General features: G+C 47.8%; 1 protein-coding gene and 1 long non-coding RNA gene across 9 annotated transcripts in view; one reads left to right on the top strand and one right to left on the bottom strand.

Moving 5' to 3' along the window:
• Positions 1–22,601, top strand: part of CEP112 (centrosomal protein 112) — a 447,202-nt gene that overhangs the window by 118,929 nt on the left and 305,672 nt on the right. For all 8 annotated transcript variants that reach the window (XM_068264055.1, XM_068264054.1, XM_068264058.1 and 5 more), the window contains exons 13-16: positions 6,638–6,792; positions 8,538–8,667; positions 10,767–10,859; positions 14,498–14,557. In XM_068264055.1, coding sequence (XP_068120156.1) covers positions 6,638–6,792; positions 8,538–8,667; positions 10,767–10,859; positions 14,498–14,557 — 438 coding nt within the window. The remainder of the gene's footprint in view (positions 1–6,637; positions 6,793–8,537; positions 8,668–10,766; positions 10,860–14,497; positions 14,558–22,601) is intronic.
• Positions 1–22,601, bottom strand: part of LOC137542267 (uncharacterized) — a 109,592-nt gene that overhangs the window by 26,854 nt on the left and 60,137 nt on the right. The gene's annotated exons all lie outside the window — the stretch shown is intronic.

Below are 22,601 nucleotides of genomic sequence, written 5' to 3'. Positions count from 1 at the left end.
ATAGCTCTGATAGGCCCAGGAGTTGCATTCTGTGTAATAAACCCTTACAACTGCACTGGCCAAAAGCTTCCTGTCAGAAGTGTATATCAAGCATTATCAATGAAGATAATACTGCTTCATGTAAAGACTTTATGTTCACTATGCGTCAAGAGATGGTGGAGACCTTTAAGGCCTTCAGAGAAAGCTTGCCGACTACCTCAGCACAGGGGCAGCAGTCGGCTCAGTCAGTTAAGTCTAAGAAGGCTTTAGGAAAAACACCTAGAATAATTTATTCTTCTGAAGAAGAGGATAGTCACCAGGAAACTGGGGATCTGGAATCCAGATCTTCAGAGGGACTATCAGAACAAGAGGAAGCGGAAGACGCTTTTAAATCATCTAAATTTAAGTTTGCCTCTGAGGAAACTGAAGAGTTACTTAAGGCAATTTATTCAACTCTTGACATTCCACAAAAGAAAACATCTGAAAAGTCTTTACACGATAAGTTATACACGGGTATGGAACCCTCAGAGCAACTCTGTTTTCCGTTTCATAGTTCAATGAAGAATCTGATTATGTTACAATGGAAAGACCCGGATAAGAGATTGTTTATCTCAAGAGGTTTTAAAAGGCGATTTCCTTTCTCAGAGGAGGACGCTAAATTATGGGAGTCATGCCCCAAACTTGATGCAGCCTTTAGCCAAGTAGATAAAGATAATGAGTTGGCTTTTGAGGATTTGGGTCGACTTAAGGATCCGGGGGATAAAAAGATTGAGTTCTCTCTCAAGAAAGCATGGTCGGCTACGGCGACCAACTTTAAACCAGCCGCTGCAACTACCTGTGTATCTCGCACAATGTCAGTATGGTTGGAAAGAATAAAGAAATTGATTAATGAGGATGCCCCTAAAAAAGACATTTTAGAAGCTGTTGAGGTAGTAGAGGGGGGTAATGACTACGTCATTGATGCAGCCTCAGAATCTTTAAGAATCACGGCTAAATCCACCGCACTGATAAATAGTGCTCGTAGAAATTTATGGATAAAAACATGGGATGGTAGTCAAGCATCCAAATCTAGAGCTTGTACTCTTCCTTTTTCAGGTGATTTACTGTTCGGCCCACAGCTCCAGGAAGTATTGGAGCGTACAGCTAGTAAAAAGGCAACTTTTCCGAAAAAAAGGAAGTTTGAAGCAAAAAAGAAACCGTTTTTTCGGAAGAGGCAGACACAGAGTAGAGAACAACAGAGGCGTAAACCCTGGACAGGCAATAGGGGATTTACCAAGAGAAATCCGTTGTTTACATCAACGGAAAATAAAAGTAAACCATGACGCCAACAAGGTGGGGGGAAGGTTAAAGAAGTTCCTATTAGGTTGGAAAGAAATTACAAAGAACAAATTCATTTTAGACCTAATAGAGAATGGATACAAGATTCAGTTTTCAAGAAATCCTCCCAAACGATTTATAATGACTTTAGCCCCAAAATTACCAGAGGAAAGGGGGGCCATGCAGGAAATAGTACAGGACATGCTCTCACGAGATGTAGTATGCAGAGTTCCACCTGCTCAGGAGAAACAAGGGTTTTATTCAAAAATATTTCTAGTAAAGAAACCCACGGGGAAATATCGGCTGATATTGAACCTCAAACCTCTGAATCCTTATATAAAGTACGAAAGATTTCGAATGGAAACAGTGTTTACGATGCGGAACCTTCTATCCCCAGATTGTTTTATGATCAATATAGATCTAACAGATGCTTACTGGCATATCCCAATAAGGAAAGAATCTCAAGCTTTTCTTCGTTTCAGTGTAATGACAGTTTCAGGCCCAGAACATTTTCAATTTTGCTGTCTTCCATTCGGAATCTCTTCAGCTCCCAGAATTTTTACAAAGGTGATGGCAGAAATTGTGGGAGCTCTACATCTGGAGGGTATTCTTATAATCCCTTATCTAGACGATTTATTAGTTGTAGCCGACAGTATACAAGATCTGGAGCGGCACAAGAATATTGTGATACAACTTTTGGAACAGACGGGGTGGTTAGTAAATTTTCAAAAATCATTCCTGTTTCCAACACAAGAGATTCAGTTTCTGGGATTCAGGGTAGACTCGGTGGTCCAGAGATTGTTCCTCCCTGGGGACAAGACATTAAAGCTCCAGACAATGGTGCTGCAGTGTCAGAAGGAAGCAACTACGACAGCCAGGCAAGTCATGAGGCTGTTGGGGTTTTTAACCTCCACAGCCCCAGCGGTATATTGGGCGCTAAAACATATAAGACCTCTACAGCAGTGGCTTCTGCAGAATTGGAAGGGAGATCAGTCAGCCCTAGATCAGACCCTATACATACCAGAAAAGATAAAACAATCCTTGGATTGGTGGATTCAAGAGCCCAATCTAATACAGGGTCGCTTATGGAGATGTCCAGTAACGAAGGTCCTAACGACAGATGCCAGCCTCACAGGATGGGGGGCTCACATAGAAGGCATTTATTTACAGGGCACTTGGCCAAGAGAAGTGATAGTTCAGTCTTCAAACTATCGAGAATTACTGGCGGTAAAAAGAGCATTGACTCAAGCAGCAGACAGGATAAGAGGCCACCATATTCAGATCCGATCGGACAACATTACAGTGGTTATGTATCTGAACAAGCAAGGTGGAACAAGGTCAGAACGGCTGTTGAGACTAGTACTGGAGATATTAGATTGGGGGGAGCAAAATCTTCAGTCAATTTCAGCAGTACACCTCAAGGGATCCCTAAATACCATGGCGGATCTGTTAAGCAGAGGAAAATTGTCCAATTCGGAACTAAGTTTAAATCCAGACATATTCAGGGAATTGACACAAAGATGGGGCCATCCGCAGATAGATCTGTTCGCCAATTGGGAGAACACCCACTGCAACCATTTCTTCTCATTAGACCCAAGAGGAGCTTTAGGGGTAGATGCGTTGGCACAAACATGGGACTTTCAGATCGCCTATGCGTTCCCTCCAATCCCTCTATTATCAATAGTTATGCAGAAGCTGAGATCAACTGCAATGTATCTGATACTGATTGCACCCAATTGGCCAAAACGACTCTGGTTCCCAATGTTAAAATCAATGTTAGTGGACAAACCGATCCAGTTGAGAGACAGGCACAACCTCCTCAGAAAAGAAGGCGAATGGATTCAGATTCCCAATCTTCAGCTGACAGCGTGGTTTCTGAAGGGCAAATCCTGAAAAGAAGGGGACTATCTGACAGAGTGACAAAGACGATATTAAACAGTAGGAAGAGTGTTACAAGGGCAATCTACCTAAAATATTGGAAGATCTTTTCTAAATGGAAAAGGGAGTCAGGTCTGAAATCAAATAGACTGGCTACAGTACTAGAATTCTTGCAAGATGGGATTGACAAGAAGCTGGCATTGAGTACATTGAAAGTGCAGGTTGCAGCCCTGTCAGTTTTTCTGAATAGGAGGTTAGCCTTGGAACCCTTAGTTATCCGATTTTTGAAATCAGTAGAACGGTCTCGGCCGGTAATCAAACGTTCATATCCAAGTTGGGATTTGACTTTAGTTTTAAACAGTTTGATGAGTGAGGATTTTGAACCATTGAACGAAATTCCATTACGATTGTTAACAATGAAGACCATTTTTTTAGTGGCTATTACCTCAGCAAGGAGGATAAGTGAGCTGGAAGCTCTAAGTTCTGTTGAACCGTTTTGTTCCATTTTTCATGATAGAGTAGTCCTGAAGACAGCAAGTGAATTCTTGCCGAAGGTTGCTACCTTATCCAATAGGATGCAGGAGATTGTTTTACCATCCTTTTGTAAAAATGCCACTGATCCTAGAGAAATTAGATGGCATAAGTTAGACGTCAGAAGATGTTTATTATTTTATTTAGATAGAGTAAAAGAGTTTAGAAAATCTACAACATTATTTGTTAATTTTTCGGGTGCAACAAAAGGGAAGAGCATGTCTAAAGCCTCTATAGCAAGATGGATTAAAGCCTGCATTTATGAAGCATATAGACTTAAAGGAGTGCCCGGTCCAAAAGAAATAACAGCACACTCAACTAGGTCAGTTGCAACTTCCTGGGCTTACAGAGCTGGAGCTACAGCGACTGACATCTGCAAGGCGGCAACCTGGAAGACGGCGAACACCTTCATTAGACACTACAGGCTGGATCTACTATCAGCGGAAGAACAGACTTTTGGAAGGAAAGTTCTTCAAGCTGTGATCCCTCCCTAAGGTTAGTGTTGCTTATTGCATATCATCTCATATGTAGCACCTGTCCTGGAGGGTTATTTGAAAAAACCAAAATTAGCTTACCTGGTAATGCTGTTTTTAATAACCCTCCAGGACAGGTGACCCACCCTAGAAGAACTTACGTGCATACGAAAAACTATATGTTGTAAACATGTACGATGTGGAGTTAAGTATAAGCATGTATTTATGTAATATGTGAGGCATTCTATCGGAACAGTTAATTGGAACATACTGGCAGGTAGAGGCTAGAGGTGGAAGTTATAGAGGGCTAGTTTGATGTGTTTCCTGTTGGGGGCGGGCCCATATCTCATATGTAGCACCTGTCCTGGAGGGTTATTAAAAACAGCATTACCAGGTAAGCTAATTTTGGTTTTTTGACAGTCTCAAACTTTTGGCCAGGACTGTACATTTATTTTCTCTTATGTTGCTTAGTAGTGACGGAACTGACAGGTTTTTGACTAGTCCATCGGGTTTTTGACTAGTTCATGGGGGATTCTCAGTACTCAGACTGAGCAAGTGCCGTTCAAAAAGTGCTTTGGAAAATCTGTAAAACCCTGAGAGTCCCCCAGAAGGACATGGTTAGTCCAAAAAATGTCAGTTCTATCAGATTTCTACTACCCTACTGTAAGTAACAGCAACAGAACAGAAAAGTAATTTAAAGCTCATTTTACTCTGGGGGAAATGTTCTTTTCATTTTTGTTTTCTTGTATCGCTATAGTGGTCCTTTAAATAGCAGGTGATTTCATGCAAATGCAGAATTACTGTGCATAACGGAAATAATGTATTTTTTTTCCCCCTCAAACTCAGCCTTCCCACCGGGTTATATCCTGATTCGTTTAAGGCATTTGCCTTGGGTCAGGTACTGTTAGCATCATTGCTTGAAAAAGAAACGAAAAAAAGAAAAATCAAACTACCTGCTTAATACTACTTAATGTTAACCGCTATTACTAATGCAAAGAAGATATAACCGAGCAAATATACTGTCTAAAACAGTACCCGTGCAACTAACTAGTGGAGCCACCCCTTTTTCCCCCCTCAACCCCATTCCACCCCATACAACATTCATACCCCACCCAACTGACACCTCACATTCTCGGACTTACAGGCTAGGTAGCAACAAATAATGCCTCAAACTTCCCATTTTTTTCTTCTTCCTTCTTGCCGGCTGGGCGGTATGATCTTAATGGGAGAAACAATAATGGCTGGTCCCGGGATCGCCTATTAATGCCTATATTATATAACCATGAGAGTTGAATGTTCCTTTATATTGGCCCAAACCTCTCTAAATGTTCTATATTGAGTTGAATTCATTTCAGGTACGGAAGCCTTTGATCTTTTATAAGCGATATCCATTTCCTAAACCAATCTGAAAAGTAGAGATTGTCCAGACACTTCCAGTTTTTGGCAATTAGTTTTTTCAAATAAAGAGTGCCCACCTATTTTAAGAAGGTGCACTCTCTACTTTCCTTCTGCTCTGTTATGCCAAAAATTGCGTTAATTACTGACAGGTTGAAATTAGAGTCTAAATAATGTATTTCTATGGGCCTGCTGCGATTTTGGGAAGCATTGGGATTTTTCTCATCACATAACTCATGCAAATCACACTTAATGTACAGTATTTCATTGAGAATGCAGACATACTGTGTTAGTTGTTTTGTGTTTTTTGCATGCGTTTTTATGTAAAGTATGCCTGAGGGTTTGTCTTCTTATCCTGTTTCTTGAATTTATATTCTTATCCTGTTTCATGTACTTAAAAAACACATAAAATAACGCAAATTGACTACAGATAAAACACAGACAAAATTGAAATCAGAAAAGAAAACAAACAAATGCACGCTTTTCTGCTAGAACACTTGCTTAAAGCCAGCTGAGCACCCAATAGATAGAGAAGTCCTGCAGAGGAAGAGGAACCCCTGGTAATGGGTATGCCTGGTGCCTAGAGCTGTGAGTATGCAGGAATCTCACCACTGGAGGACTTAATAAGAGGAACATTCTGGCAGGTAGAAGGGTGCAACAGTAGTGCAAAGCTAGAGATTCAGGAATGCAGAGAGCTTAGAGATCTCAGATTCCTATGTGCTGTGCTTTACTGTATTGTGCTCCAGACTAGAGCCAATAACTATGGCAAATATCACCATTACATCCCTATAAAGTTTGTAGAATTGGTGCCATCCTTATGAGAATTCGGATGGCAATGCTTAGGAGAACTCATGGAGAAGCATGTGATCAGTTTGATCAGCTGATAGATTTGTAAGGTTTTGATTTGCTGGTCATGATCATGTGTTAAACCAGGAAGTCATCACAGCAAATCAGAACCTTACAAATCTATCATCTGATCAAACTGATCACATGCCTCTCAATGAGCTTGCCTTAGAATTGCCACCCCAAATAAGAAGTATGTATAATAGTCTTCTCTATTCCAGACGCAAACAGTGAAGGAGCTGGAGGCCCGCGTCCAACAGCTGACAGCGGAGGTGGAGAGCAGCGCAGTGCAGCGACAGAGGCTGTCCCAGGAGAAGGCCGAGGTGGAGGCTTCCTATCAGACGGTCAGCAGTGAGTTGCAGCAGCTACAGGCCAGGTGTGTGTTTGTGTGACGGTCCCTGTCCCTTTAATAACTTTCAGACGGTGTTTTCACACCACTGTGGTCAGGATCGCTGTGGCCAGGGTGTTGAACTGGATTTTTGCAACAGATAGATGGAAACATGTATGGACACCTGTATGCAGGAAGAGGAGGCATAGTATTAGGGAAGCCATAATCACCTGTGTGGTCCTATGACTGCCGGTACACCTGTGTGGTCCTTTGACTGCCGGTACACCTGCATGGTCCTATGACTGCCGGTACGCCTGTGTAGTCCTATGACTGCCGGTATACCTGCGTGGTCCTATGACTGCCGGTACGCCTGCATGGTCCTATGACTGCCGGTACGCCTGCGTGGTCCTATGACTGCCGGTACGCCTGCGTGGTCCTATGACTGCCGGTACGCCTGCTTGGTCCTATGACTGCCGGTACGCCTGCGTGGTCCTATGACTGCCGGTACGCCTGCGTGGTCCTATGACTGCCGGTACGCCTGCGTGGTCCTATGACTGCCGGTACGCCTGCGTGGTCCTATGACTGCCGGTACGCCTGCGTGGTCCTATGACTGCCGGTACGCCTGCGTGGTCCTATGACTGCCGGGACGCCTGCGTGGTCCTATGACTGCCGGGACGCCTGCGTGGTCCTATGACTGCCGGGACGCCTGCGTGGTCCTATGACTGCCGGGACGCCTGCGTGGTCCTATGACTGCCGGGACGCCTGCGTGGTCCTATGACTGCCGGGACGCCTGCGTGGTCCTATGACTGCCGGGACGCCTGCGTGGTCCTATGACTGCCGGGACGCCTGCGTGGTCCTATGACTGCCGGTACGCCTGCGTGGTCCTATGACTGCCGGTACGCCTGCGTGGTCCTATGACTGCCGGTACGCCTGCGTGGTCCTATGACTGCCGGGACGCCTGCGTGGTCCTATGACTGCCGGGACGCCTGCGTGGTCCTATGACTGCCGGGACGCCTGCGTGGTCCTATGACTGCCGGGACGCCTGCGTGGTCCTATGACTGCCGGGACGCCTGCGTGGTCCTATGACTGCCGGGACGCCTGCGTGGTCCTATGACTGCCGGGACGCCTGCGTGGTCCTATGACTGCCGGGACGCCTGCGTGGTCCTATGACTGCCGGGACGCCTGCGTGGTCCTATGACTGCCGGGACGCCTGCGTGGTCCTATGACTGCCGGGACGCCTGCGTGGTCCTATGACTGCCGGGACGCCTGCGTGGTCCTATGACTGCCGGGACGCCTGCGTGGTCCTATGACTGCCGGGACGCCTGCGTGGTCCTATGACTGCCGGGACGCCTGCGTGGTCCTATGACTGCCGGTACGCCTGCGTGGTCCTATGACTGCCGGTACGCCTGCGTGGTCCTATGACTGCCGGTACGCCTGCGTGGTCCTATGACTGCCGGTACGCCTGCGTGGTCCTATGACTGCCGGTACGTCTGCGTGGTCCTATGACTGCCGGTACGCCTGCGTGGTCCTATGACTGCCGGTACGCCTGCGTGGTCCTATGACTGCCGGTACGCTTGTGTGGTCCTATGACTGCAGATACGCCTGCGTGGTCCTATGACTGCCGGTACACCTGCGTGGTCCTATGACTGCAGATACACCTGCATGGTCCTATGACTGACGGTACAACTGCAACATGATACCTTATTCCAGTCTGAGAGGGTTTGTGAAGTTGTACTTGATGGACATGTTTTTTCAGTCTAGATAACGGTGTAATTATGTGATTCCTCCTCCAGATTCTCTACACTAAAAAAGGATAAAGACCATCTCATCCAGGATTATGAGAAGCAGATCCAACAATTGCACAACAAGTATGACTCTGACGTCAGCTACATCACTCAGCAGAATGCACTGTCTGCTGCTAAGGTATACGGCTTCTACCTCCTCCAGTGATGTACATACAGCTCCCCTCTGTCTCTTCACCCAGTGATGTACATACAGCTTCCCTCTGTCTCTTCCTCCAGTGATGTACGTACAGCTCCCCTCTGTCTCCTCCTCCAGTGATGTACATACAGCTTCCCTGTGTCTCCTCCTCCAGTGATGTACATACAGCTCCCCTCTGTCTCCTCCTCCAGTGATGTACATACAGCTTCCCTCTGTCTCCTCCAGTGATGTACATACAGCTCCCCTCTGTCTCTTCACCCAGTGATGTACATACAGCTCCCCTCTGTCTCCTCCTCCAGTTATGTATACACAGCTCTCCTCTGTCTCCTCCTCCAGTAATGTACATACAGCTCCCCTCTGTCTCTTCCTCCAGTGATGTACATACAGCTCCCCTCTGTCTCTTCCTCCAGTGATGTACATACAGCTCCCCTCTGTCTCCTCCTCCAGTGATGTACATACAGCTTCCCTCTGTCTCTTCCTCCAGTGATGTACATACAGCTCCCCTCTGTCTCTTCCTCCAGTGATGTACATACAGCTTCCCTCTGTCTCCTCCTCCAGTGATGTACATACAGCTCTCCTCTGTCTCCTCCTCCAGTAATGTACATACAGCTCCCCTCTGTCTCTTCCTCCAGTGATGTACATACAGCTCCCCTCTGTCTCTTCCTCCAGTGATGTACATACAGCTCCCCTCTGTCTCTTCCTCCAGTGATGTACATACAGCTTCCCTCTGTCTCCTCCTCCAGTGATGTACATACAGCTCCCCTCTGTCTCCTCCTCCAGTGATGTACATACAGCTCCCCTCTGTCTCCTCCTCCAGTGATGTACATACAGCTTCCCTCTGTCTCCTCCAGTGATGTACATACAGCTCCCCTCTGTCTCCTCCTCCAGTGATGTACATACAGCTCCCCTCTGTCTCCTCCTCCAGTTATGTATACACAGCTCTCCTCTGTCTCCTCCTCCAGTAATGTACATACAGCTCCCCTCTGTCTCTTCCTCCAGTGATGTACATACAGCTCCCCTCTGTCTCTTCCTCCAGTGATGTACATACAGCTCCCCTCTGTCTCCTCCTCCAGTGATGTACATACAGCTTCCCTCTGTCTCCTCCAGTGATGTACATACAGCTCCCCTCTGTCTCCTCCTCCAGTGATGTATACACAGCTCTCCTCTGTCTCCTCCTCCAGTGATGTATACACAGCTCTCCTCTGTCTCCTCCTCCAGTGATGTACATACAGTTCCCTCAGTCTCCTCCTCCAGTGATGTACACACAGCTCCCCTCGTCTCCTCCTCCAGTGATGTATACACAGCTCTCCTCTGTCTCCTCCTCCAGTGATGTATACACAGCTCCCCTCGTCTCCTCCTCCAGTGATGTATACACAGCTCTCCTCTGTCTCCTCCTCCAGTGATGTATACACAGCTCTCCTCTGTCTCCTCCTCCAGTGATGTACATACAGCTGCCTCTATCTCCTCCTCCAGTGATGTACATACAGCTCCCCTCTGTCTCCTCCTCCAGTGATGTACACACAGTTCCCGTCGTCTCCTCCTCCAGTGATGTACATACAGCTCCCCTCTGTCTCCTTCTCCAGTGATGTACACACAGTTCCCGTCGTCTCCTCCTCCAGTGATGTACATACAGCTCCCCTCTGTCTCCTCCTCCAGTGATGTATACACAGCTCTCCTCTGTCTCCTCCTCCAGTGATGTACATACAGTTCCCTCAGTCTCCTCCTCCAGTGATGTACACACAGCTCCTCTCGTCTCCTCCTCCAGTGATGTACACACAGCTCCTCTCGTCTCCTCCTCCAGTGATGTACATACAGTTCCCTCAGTCTCCTCCTCCAGTGATGTACACACAGCTCCTCTCGTCTCCTCCTCCAGTGATGTACACACAGCTCCTCTCGTCTCCTCCTCCAGTGATGTACATACAGCTCCCTCTGTCTCCTCTTCCAGTGATGTACTTTTAACCCTACGCTGTCATCCAGTTATGTATACATCGCCTCCTTGTGTGTTATCCCTCACCCTCTTGTTTGCTGTTAATGAATTAGGCAGATAAATGTCACCCCTCCATTTGCTCTTATCTTGTCAGGCTTCGGCACTAATAGAGGAACTGGAACAAAATGTCTGTCGAAGCAAACAGCAGCAGCAACAGGTGGAGCATCGTCTACAGCAGGAGATGCGGGTAAGACCCTCCGCATGGAGCCCCCTTATCAGCGTAGAGTTAACTGTTCCCTCTCCACATCCCCCCTGCTCTACACCTTCCACCTCCTCTCCCCAATCTTGATGGCAGCTCTGTAGCCCCTTCATCAGTGTAGATTCACCTCTTACACCCTGCTACCACCACCACCAGTAAAGACGCTGCTTTACCCCTTCCTCAACATAGATTCACAATTTCCTCCCTCCACTGTAAAAGACGCCTTTTAGCCCCCTTGTTAACTTATATATGTAGATTCATTTGTTCTCCACCATGGAAGCAGCTGTGTGGACTCGCCTCTCCCCTCCATAGAAGCTGCTCTGGTGCCTCCTCATCAGTGTAGACTCCCCTCTCCCTTCCATAGAAGCTGCTCTGGTGCCTCCTCATCAGTGTAGACTCCCCTCTCCCTTCCATAGAAGCTGCTCTGTTGCCTCCTCATCACTGTAGATCACCTCTTCACTCTATAGAACCCGCTCTGTTGCCTCCTCATCAGTGTAGACTCACCACTCCCCCTCCATAGAAGCCGCTCTGTTGGCTCCTTAATAGTGTAGTCTCACCTCTCCCCTCCATAGAAGCTGCTCTGTTGCCTCCTCATCAGGGTAGACTCACCTCTCCCTCCCATAGAAGCAGCTCTGCTGCCTACTCATCAGTGTAGACTCACCTATTCACTCCATAGAAGCTGCTCTGTTGCCTCCTCATCAGTGTAGTCTCATCTCTCCCCTCCATAGAAGCTGCTCTGTTGCCTCCTCATCAGTGTAGTCTCATCTCTCCCCTCCATAGAAGCTGCTCTGTTGCCTCCTCCATCAGTGTAGACTCACCTCTTCACTGCATAGAAGCCGCTCTGTTGCCTCCTCATCAGTGTAGACTCACCTCTCCCTCCCATAGAAGCAGCTCTGTTGCTCTTCTCATCAGTGTAGACTCACCTCTCACCTCCATAGAAGCTGCTCTGTTTCCTCCTCATCAGTGTAGACTCACCTCTCCCCTCCATAGAAGCTGCTCTGTTGCCTCCTCCATCAGTGTAGACTTACCTCTTCGCTCCATAGAAGCCACTCTGTTGCCTCCTCATCAGTGTAGACTCACCTCTCCCCTCCATAGAAGCTGCTCTGTTGCTTCCTCATCAGGGTAGACTCACCTCTCCCCTCCATAGAAGCTGCTCTGTTACCTCCTCATCAGTGTAGATCACCTTTCCCCTCCATAGAAGCTGCTCTGTTGCCTCCTCATCAGTGTAGACTCACCTATCCCCTCCATAGAAGCTGCTCTGTTGCCTCCTCATCAGTGTAGACTCACCTCTCCCCTTCATAGAAGCTGCTCTGTTGCCTCCTCATCGGTGTAGACTCACCTCTCCCCTCCATAGAAGCAGCTCTGTTGCCTCCTCATCAGTGCAGACTCACCTCTCCCCTCCATAGAAGCAGCTCTGTTGCCTCCTCATCAGTGTAGATCACCTTTCCCCTCCATAGAAGCAGCTCTGTTGCCTCCTCATCAGTGTAGACTCACCTCTCCCCTCCATAGAAGCTGCTCTGTTGCCTCCTCATCAGTGTAGACTCACCTCTCCCCTCCATAGAAGCAGCTCTGTTGCCTCCTCATCCGTGTAGTCTCACCTCTCCCCTCCATAGAAGCAGCTCTGTTGCCTCCTCATCAGTGTAGATCACCTCTCCCCTCCATTGAAGCTGCTCTGTTGCCTCCTCATCAGTGTAGACTCACCTCTCCCCTCCATAGAAGCTGCTCTGTTGCCTCCTCATCCGTGTAGTCTCACCTCTCCCCTCCATACAAGCAGCTCTGTTGCCTCCTCATCAGTGTAGATCACCTTTCCCCTCCATAGAAGCAGCTCTGTTGCCTCCTCATCAGTGTAGACTCACCTCTCCCCTCCATAGAAGCTGCTCTGTTGCCTCCTCATCAGTGTAGACTCACCTCTCCCCTCCATAGAAGCAGCTCTGTTGCCTCCTCATCCGTGTAGTCTCACCTCTCCCCTCCATAGAAGCAGCTCTGTTGCCTCCTCATCAGTGTAGATCACCTCTCCCCTCCATTGAAGCTGCTCTGTTGCCTCCTCATCAGTGTAGACTCACCTCTCCCCTCCATAGAAGCAGCTCTGTTGCCTCCTCATCCGTGTAGTCTCACCTCTCCCCTCCATAGAAGCAGCTCTGTTGCCTCCTCATCAGTGTAGATCACCTCTCCCCTCCATTGAAGCTGCTCTGTTGCCTCCTCATCAGTGTAGACTCACCTCTCCCCTCCATAGAAGCTGCTCTGTTGCCTCTTCATCAGTGTAGATCACCTTCCCCCTCCATAGAAGCTGCTCTGTTGCCTCCTCATCAGTGTAGATCACCTCTCCCCTTCATAGAAGCTGCTCTGTTGCCTCCTCATCAGTGTAGACTCACCTCTCCCCTACATAGAAGCTGCTCTGTTGCCTCCTCATCAGTGTAGTCTCACCTCTCCCCTTCATAGAAGCTGCTCTGTTGCCTCCTCATCAGTGTAGACTCACCTCTCCCCTCCATAGAAGCAGCTCTGTTGCCTCCTCATCAGTGTAGACTCGCCTCTCCCCTCCATAGAAGCAGCTCTGTTGCCTCCTCATCCGTGTAGTCTCACCTCTCCCCTCCATAGAAGCAGCTCTGTTGCTCTTCTCATTAGTGTAGACTCACCTCTCACCTCCATAGAAGCTGCTCTGTTGCCTCCTCATCAGTGTAGATCACCTCTCCCCTCCATAGAAGCTGCTCTGTTGCTCTTCTCATCAGTGTAGTCTCATCTCTCCCCTCCATAGAAGCTGCTCTGTTGCTCTTCTCATCAGTGTAGACTCACCTCTCCCTCCCATAGAAGCAGCTCTGTTGCCTCCTCATCAGTGTAGACTCACCTCTCCCTTCTATAGAAGCTGCTCTGTTGCTCTTCTCATCAGTGTAGACTCACCTCTCCCTCCCATAGAAGCAGCTCTGTTGCTCTTCTCATCAGTGTAGACTCACCTCTCCCCTCCATAGAAGCAGCTCTGTTGCTCTTCTCATCAGTGTAGACTCACCTCTCCCTTCCATAGAAGCAGCTCTGTTGCCTCCTCATCAGTGTAGACTCACCTCTCCCCTCCATAGAAGCTGCTCTGTTGCCTCCTCATCAGTGTAGTCTCACCTCTCCCCTCCATAGAAGCAGCTCTGTTGCCTCCTCATCAGTGTAGTCTCACCTCTCCCCTCCATAGAAGCTGCTCTGTTGCCTCCTCATCAGTGTAGACTCACCTCTCCCTCCCATAGAAGCAGATCTGTTGCTCTTCTCATCAGTGTAGACTCACCTCTCCCCTCCATAGAAGCAGCTCTGTTGCTCTTCTCATCAGTGTAGACTCCCCTCTCCCCTCCATAGAAGCAGCTCTGTTGCCTCCTCATCAGTGTAGACTCACCTCTCCCTCCCTCCCATAGAAGCAGATCTGTTGCTCTTCTCATCAGTGTAGACTCGCCTCTCCCCTCCATAGAAGCAGCTCTGTTGCCTCCTCATCAGTGTAGACTCACCTCTCCCCTCCATAGAAGCAGCTCTGTTGCTCTTCTCATCAGTGTAGATCACCTCTCCCTTCTATAGAAGCAGCTCTGTTGCTCTTCTCATCTGGGACAAATGCAATAGAAAATTGTGAATTTGGTAACATCTGTGTGTTTGTATTTCAGGAAATGGAGAGCCGACTGCAGAAGGAGAAACTCCACCTTGAACATCAGTGGGAGCGGAAGGTATGTGAGCCGTCATGTTCTATGTATAATCTGTGACTATGACCTCTCACCTGCATTCCCTTTCCTGACCAGAGGGTGGCGTCTCTGCTGTGTGGGTTCATATCGCTGCAGCCTGTGTAATGGGCAGTGGCATCAGCAGGGATTGGGGAGGTCAGTAGTTTTGATATACAGATAACAACTTTGAACAGAATATTTGACTTGGATTGGTCTGTTTTAAACATTGCCAATATTTGGGTCTCTAAGTTTGCGTCTTTGCCTATGTCCTCCCGTAATGCATTGCATCACCCTGGGGGATACTTACGTCGGGAGGGGGAAGCCTCTGCATCCTAAAAAGGCTTCCGCCTTCCTCCTCGGTAGAGGGGATATAGCAATAGGACCCCCCAAAGATCTCCTTGGTGTACGATTATGCGCAGTAGCGTCTCTCTGCTTTCGGCCCCGGTGGAAACAGTTGAGCCCCATCGGGTCTGCTCTACTGTGTTGGGACACTCACTGGTCGTACTTGAAAATGGTGATAAAAGTGGTATAATTAATGTAAAGGTTGAAAAGCTCTGCTGTAGAGTACTTCTTTAGATTGAGTCTGGCTACACAGGACATTTTAGTGGAATGTTGTGAAATATGCAGAGGAACGCCCGCAGGAAAATCTGTTGCAGTTTGTGTTCGATATCAGCCGTCTTATCCTTTTTATGAATAGGCATGATTTGGGTTTCACTGATGTATTACATTGCAGAACGTTATTAAACGTGATGATCTAAGTGGTGGGTGTGGTCTGTGGCTTCATAACCATTGTTTAGCTTTGATGAAGTGACAATACCTCTATTGCAGTATATAATACCGACATGTAAGTCACATATGGAGATACAATCTCACATCGTCCCCCACTGGAGTAACAACCTCACATACTCACCTCTAGGGCCAGTTTGGAAGAGAAGCCATTTAACCTACTACAGCTCCATGTTTACGTACGCTTTTAGAAGATGTTTTCACGTCCGTTTTCATTTTCCTGCCTCTCCCTCCCAACTGCATTTGTTTCTTTTAAAGCAGACCCGAACTCTAGCACAGCACACAATGGAAAGTCTTTATTTCGCATATAGTTTTTGAAGAAATTCACTGCTCTGTGTTTATTTAGCCAGATTAAAGTGTCTAATTAGTTATCAGCAGCTGTGAATAGACTGCAGGAGCTCTGCCAAGGCAGCTTTCCCCACACAATAAACACTGGGGCTTAATCCTTTCAGTGCTCCTTGCAAAGTGAAACCAATTTATAACTTCATGGTTTGCTTGTTGTTTTTTTTTTTAGGATTTCCTTACATTGTAATGAATATTTTTTTCCCATAAAGGTCATCATGCTGTGGCTAATTTTTTAGAGCAGAGAGAAAGTTCTAAATTAATATCCACTTTCAGTTCAAAGGACTTGCAATAGAACGAGGCAGCGCACAATGAAGCAGCTTCTGGTGGGTGGGGTGAGTAGGAGAAGAATGTGCTCAGGGGTCAGTTGGGCATCATTGTCGTTACAGGTTTGGCATGCGCTGTTAGGGGTTTCCTGTACAGATGTTAAATTACCTGGTCTATAATAGCCCTTACCTATAATGCTCTCTGCTGAGCATCTAAGGTGCCCCTGTCCCTTTCTAATGCGGTTTCCTGGCTGTGCTGAGTGGCATCTAGGGCCTCTACCTAGCTTTACAGCATACTTGTCGAACTCCTGCCCGCGTGCCAAATCTGGCCCTCTGAGCCATTTAATTTGGCCCTTAAAGAGACACTGAAGCGAGAATAATTCTCGCTTCAGAGCTCATAGTTAGCAGGGGCACGTGTGCCCCTGCTAAAACGCCGCTATCCCGCGGCTAAACGGGGGTCCCTTCACCCCCCAATCCCCCCCCCCGCAAAATCAACGACCAAATTGGTCGTAGATTTTGCTGCTCCTAGAGGCAGGGCTAACGGCTGCAGCCCTGCCTCCAGTCGCATCTATCAGCGGCGCATCGCCGCCTCTCCCCCGCCCCGCTCAGTGAAGGAAGACTGAGAGGGGCGGGGAGAGGCGGAGATACGCGCTGACAGACGCGCGTGGGGCAGGGCTGCGGCCGTTAGCCCTGCCTTAATCAGGAAGAGATCCCCCGCTGCTCGGAGGGGATTTCGGGGGGTAAGGGACCACCATTTAGCCGCGCGATAGCGGCGTTTTAGCATTGGCACACATGCCTCTGCTAACTATGAGCTCTGAAGCAAGATTTATTCTCGCTTCAGAGTCTCTTTAAGTGATTTCACCACTTTGCATTATGTTTGGCCCTCTGTAGACCACTAGGGAATTTATATTGGAGGTGAAGCCCTAGATTCTCTCTAGGGCCTAGAACATCAGGGAAGCCATATGGGGAAACTGTATAGGGGAAGATGGGGACCATAAGACGCCTGGGAACCTTATAAGGGAGGGGGCCACTGGACATTGAATTTGGCCCGTGACTAGGTTCCAGTGTACAATTTTGGCCCACTTTGTATTTGAGGTTGACACCCCTGCTTTAGAGGTAAAGCAAACAACACCTCCCTCTGACCTTATCTTCGGGGTTCATAATTTCAGGATATAAGGGACATAATGTCTAATAATAATAATAATAAGAAGAGACGTGTTGGATTTCATCTTGAGTGTCTGATAAAGCCATCAGTTCCTCCCCCCATATCAGTAGAGAGTCCCTTTCTCTGGTGTGTTCAGGCCTGCCAGGAATCTACACGTCTTGGACGGGAGAGCAGCCCTTGAACGGCACATCAAAGCCTTGTAAAGCCCAGAGCTGTCTGAGCGTATTGCTGTTATGAAAGATATCACAGACGTTTATCCATAAAGCAGCCCAAGCGTACTGGCCAGAGCTGTGACTTCTCTGCTCAGTGCCAGACTCGGTGTCCATAGCCGGGCCGAGGCTTCTGCTGACTATCCAGTTACCTCGCCCTGAACCGTCTTACTTCACAGAGAGCAACACAGCCTTCCAGCAGGGGGATGGCTCACTCGCTGCAGGGGGATCACATAAAGTCTATGGACAGCTTCCCACATTTTACTACCTCTGCTCCTCTCCCAGAGCGCATCAGGCAAGCAGAGCACAAAAACAGATCGAAATGCTCTTTTCCGTAGCTCAAAATTGCCAACACATCATGATGTTAATCTCGGTCAGATTCACAAACTTTCTTCAGGTTTCCACTATCCAAACTGGCCCCACCCTATCGATTGTGTGCCTGTTACTAAAGCCTTGTTTCCAAGCTAATGAAATGTAACCAATCTGTGAGGATTTTTTTTTAGACTCCCAGGTCTTGAGGGGAAAAAAAGAGAATCATTTAGCCACTCATTTCTATGGCCACTATTCTCTTATTGACTTCATGGCCTCACCCTGACTTACCAGCAGTGGATATGATATTGTATTCTGTAGTATTTTTAGAGAATTGTGGCTGATGGAGCTTGATAAAGGTCCATACAGCCTGGAACAGTGGTCTGTCACTGCTGCCTTCATCTGATGCAATAAAAGAGCTTTAATTAAATTTATACGGTTGTGCCCCCCTCCTCATCTTTGCTTTAAAGAGACTCCGTAACAAAAATTGCATCCTGTTTTTTATCATCCTACAAGTTCCAAAAGCAATTCTAATGTGTTCTGGCTTACTGCAGCACGTTCTACTATCACCATCTCTGTAATAAATCAATGTATCTTTCCCCTGTCAGACTTGTCAGCCTGTGTCTGGAAGGCTGCCAAGTTCTTCAGTGTTGTGGTTCTGCTATGAACTCCCCCTTCCAGGTCCCTCTATGCACACTGCCTGTGTATTATTTAGATTAGGGCAGCTTCTCTCTTATCTCTTATCTTTTACAAGCTGGATAAATTGTCCTCTGAGCTGGCTGGGCTTTCACATAGTGAGGAATTACAGACAAGGGCAAAGCTGTTTGCAGGAAGAAAAGAGCAGCCTGAAACTTCAGTGCATGAGAACTGCAGGGGGAAAGAAACACACAATGATCTCTTGAGATTCAAAAGGAATGCTGTATACAGCCTGCTTGTGTATGGATGTATTTTGTATGTGTGGACATACTGTACGTCAACCTACTTCCTGTTTTGGTGGCCATTTTGTTTGTTTATAAACAAACTTTTTAAAACTGTTTTTAACCACTTTTAATGCGGCGAGGAGCGGCGAAATTGTGACAGCGGGTAATAGGAGATGTCCCCTAACGCACTGGTATGTTTACTTTTGTGCGATTTTAACAATACAGATTCTCTTTAACAAATATCTAACATAATCATGTAGTGCTGTGATACAGGACAAACAAAAACTGGGAATGGAGGGGAGAACTGGAGAGAGCTTCTGCCCGGCCAAGAGCTTTGTTCTCCCCTCTCACCCTGCTCACTGCATGATGTAACAAGCGCTCCACTCCGGTGGCCCTCTGTCACCCGCTGCATAGGGACAGATCGTGTCACTAGCCTGTAGGCTAACAATGCCTCTGTATAGGAAGGAGGTAAACCTCCACCACACCCAATCACACAACACTTACCCCCTCCCCTTTCCCCCCGATTTATCTGACGACTGCAAGACCAGTTCAATGTACTTTGCCTCCAAACCAACTGAATACTTTCAGTAAATGTAGAGATTGCACTCATGAATAGACATAATATCATCACCCCCCCCCCCCCCCCCCGCTCATTCAGTTGGCCACAGCTGGCTCTGCCCAGTGCACCCATTCCCCCACGCTGGTGCTCACTCAGCTTGCTCGCCACAGTGTCCGTACAGTGATACTTCTGTACTACGCACGTGCTGATTCTTCACATTCGAGTTCCGGGGCAGACCCCGGATTTGGCAAGACAGCACGTTAAGTTTTTTTTACATTTATCAAAAGTTAACAGTATTATGCCACGAGAAGTTTTGTATTTGAGTTCTTATGAGTCAAGCATTACCGGTAAGGTTATTGATCCTTATTGGATCGCCCATGGCATAGTGTATGGAACGTTGATCTGGAGGCAAAGTACATTGAATTTGTCTTACAGTCGTCGGCTAGAATTGAGATTGCCCTTGGAATATCCCCAATGTGCCATTAGACCATGATGGTCTAGCCTCACGGTGAGTGTGATTGGGTGTGATGGAGCCTTTCCTGTTGGGAACTCCAGAGTGGACACCAAGTGGAGGCAGCAACACATATGAGCTGTGAAAAAGTGGAGGACTGGTCACTGAATACTAGTAAGCATAGAGTGGCCTTAGTGTTGGCCACTAATGAGCCAATGTTTTTCATAAATGATCCATTCATTATATTCACTCAGTTTTCCCTTATTTTACATACAGGGTGGGCCATTTATATGGATAGACCTTAATAAAATGGGAATGGTTGGTGATATTAACGTCCTGTTTGTGACACATTAGTATATGTGAGGGGGAAACTTTTCAAGATGGGTGGTGACCATGGTGGCCATTTTGAATCCAACTTTTTTTTCAATAGTAAGAGCGTCATGTGACACATCAAACTTATTGGGAATTTCACAAGAAAAACAATGGTGTGCTTGGCTTTAACGTAACTTTCTTTCATGAGTTCTTTACAAGTTTCTGACCACTTATAAAATGTGTTCAATGTGCTGCCCATTGTGTTGGATTGTCAATGCAACCCTCTTCTCCCACTCTTCACACACTGATAGTAACACCGCAGGAGAAATGCCTGCACAGGCTTCCAGTATCCGTACCCTCTTCTCCCACTCCTCACACACTAATAGTAACACCGCAGGAGAAATGCTAGCACAGGCTTCCAGTATCCGTACCCTCTTCTCCCACTCCTCACACACTGATAGTAACACCGCAGGAGAAATGCCAGCACAGGCTTCCAGTATCCATACCCTCTTCTCCCACTCCTCACACACTGATAGTAACACCGCAGGAGAAATGCCTGCACAGGCTTCCAGTATCCATACCCTCTTCTCCCACTCCTCACACACTGATAGTAACACCGCAGGAGAAATGCTAGCACAGGCTTCCAGTATCCGTACCCTCTTCTCCCACTCCTCACACACTGAAAGCAGCACCGCAGGAGAAATGCCAGCACAGGCTTCCAGCATCCGTACCCTCTTCTCCCACTCCTCACACACTGATAGTAACACCACAGGAGAAATGCTAGCACAGGCTTCCAGTATCCGTACCCTCTTCTCCCACTCCTCACACACTGAAAGCAGCACCGCAGGAGAAATGCCAGCACAGGCTTCCAGCATCCGTACCCTCTTCTCCCACTCCTCACACACTGATAGTAACACCACAGGAGAAATGCTAGCACAGGCTTCCAGTATCCGTACCCTCTTCTCCCACTCTTCACACACTGATAGCAGCACCGCAGGAGAAATGCTAGCACAGGCTTCCAGTATCCATACCCTCTTCTCCCACTCCTCACACACTGATAGTAACACCGCAGGAGAAATGCTAGCACAGGCTTCCAGTATCCATACCCTCTTCTCCCACTCCTCACACACTAATAGTAACACCGCAGGAGAAATGCTAGCACAGGCTTCCAGTATCCATACCCTCTTCTCCCACTCCTCACACACTGATAGTAACACCGCAGGAGAAATGCTAGCACAGGCTTCCAGTATCCATACCCTCTTCTCCCACTCTTCCCACACTGATAGCAACACCGCAGGAGAAATGCTAGCACAGGCTTCCAGCATCCGTAACCCTCTTCTCCCACTTCTCACACACTGATATTAACACCGCAGGAGAAATGCTAGCACAGGCTTCCAGTATCCATACCCTCTTCTCCCACTCTTCACACACTGATAGTAACACCACAGGAGAAATGCCAGCACAGGCTTCCAGTATCCGTACCCTCTTCTCCCACTCCTCACACACTGATAGTAACACCGCAGGAGAAATGCTAGCACAGGCTTCCAGTATCCATACCCTCTTCTCCCACTCCTCACACACTGATAGTAACACCGCAGGAGAAATGCTAGCACAGGCTTAAAGTATCTGTACCCTCTTCTCCCGCTCTTCACACACTGATAGCAACACCGCAGGAGAAATGCCAGCACAGGCTTCCAGTATCCGTACCCTCTTCTCCCACTCCTCACACACTGATAGTAACACCGCAGGAGAAATGCTAGCACAGGCTTAAAGTATCTGTACCCTCTTCTCCCGCTCTTCACACACTGATAGCAACACCGCAGGAGAAATGCCAGCACAGGCTTCCAGTATCCGTACCCTCTTCTCCCACTCCTCACACACTGATAGTAACACCGCAGGAGAAATGCTAGCACTGGCTTCCAGTATCCGTACCCTCTTCTCCCACTCCTCACACACTGATAGTAACACCGCAGGAGAAATGCCAGCACAGGCTTCCAGTATCCATACCCTCTTCTCCCACTCCTCACACACTGATAGTAACACCGCAGGAGAAATGCCTGCACAGGCTTCCAGTATCCATACCCTCTTCTCCCACTCCTCACACACTGATAGTAACACCGCAGGAGAAATGCTAGCACAGGCTTCCAGTATCCGTACCCTCTTCTCCCACTCCTCACACACTGAAAGCAGCACCGCAGGAGAAATGCCAGCACAGGCTTCCAGCATCCGTACCCTCTTCTCCCACTCCTCACACACTGATAGTAACACCACAGGAGAAATGCTAGCACAGGCTTCCAGTATCCGTACCCTCTTCTCCCACTCTTCACACACTGATAGCAGCACCGCAGGAGAAATGCTAGCACAGGCTTCCAGTATCCATACCCTCTTCTCCCACTCCTCACACACTGATAGTAACACCGCAGGAGAAATGCTAGCACAGGCTTCCAGTATCCATACCCTCTTCTCCCACTCCTCACACACTAATAGTAACACCGCAGGAGAAATGCTAGCACAGGCTTCCAGTATCCATACCCTCTTCTCCCACTCCTCACACACTGATAGTAACACCGCAGGAGAAATGCTAGCACAGGCTTCCAGTATCCATACCCTCTTCTCCCACTCTTCCCACACTGATAGCAACACCGCAGGAGAAATGCTAGCACAGGCTTCCAGCATCCGTAACCCTCTTCTCCCACTTCTCACACACTGATATTAACACCGCAGGAGAAAT

This window comes from Hyperolius riggenbachi, chromosome 12 (genome assembly GCF_040937935.1).
Source record: "Hyperolius riggenbachi isolate aHypRig1 chromosome 12, aHypRig1.pri, whole genome shotgun sequence".
Taxonomy (NCBI): domain Eukaryota; kingdom Metazoa; phylum Chordata; class Amphibia; order Anura; family Hyperoliidae; genus Hyperolius; species Hyperolius riggenbachi.
The sequence above is the reverse complement of the archived record's forward strand: the minus strand, read 5'-3'. Positions and strand labels throughout refer to the sequence as shown.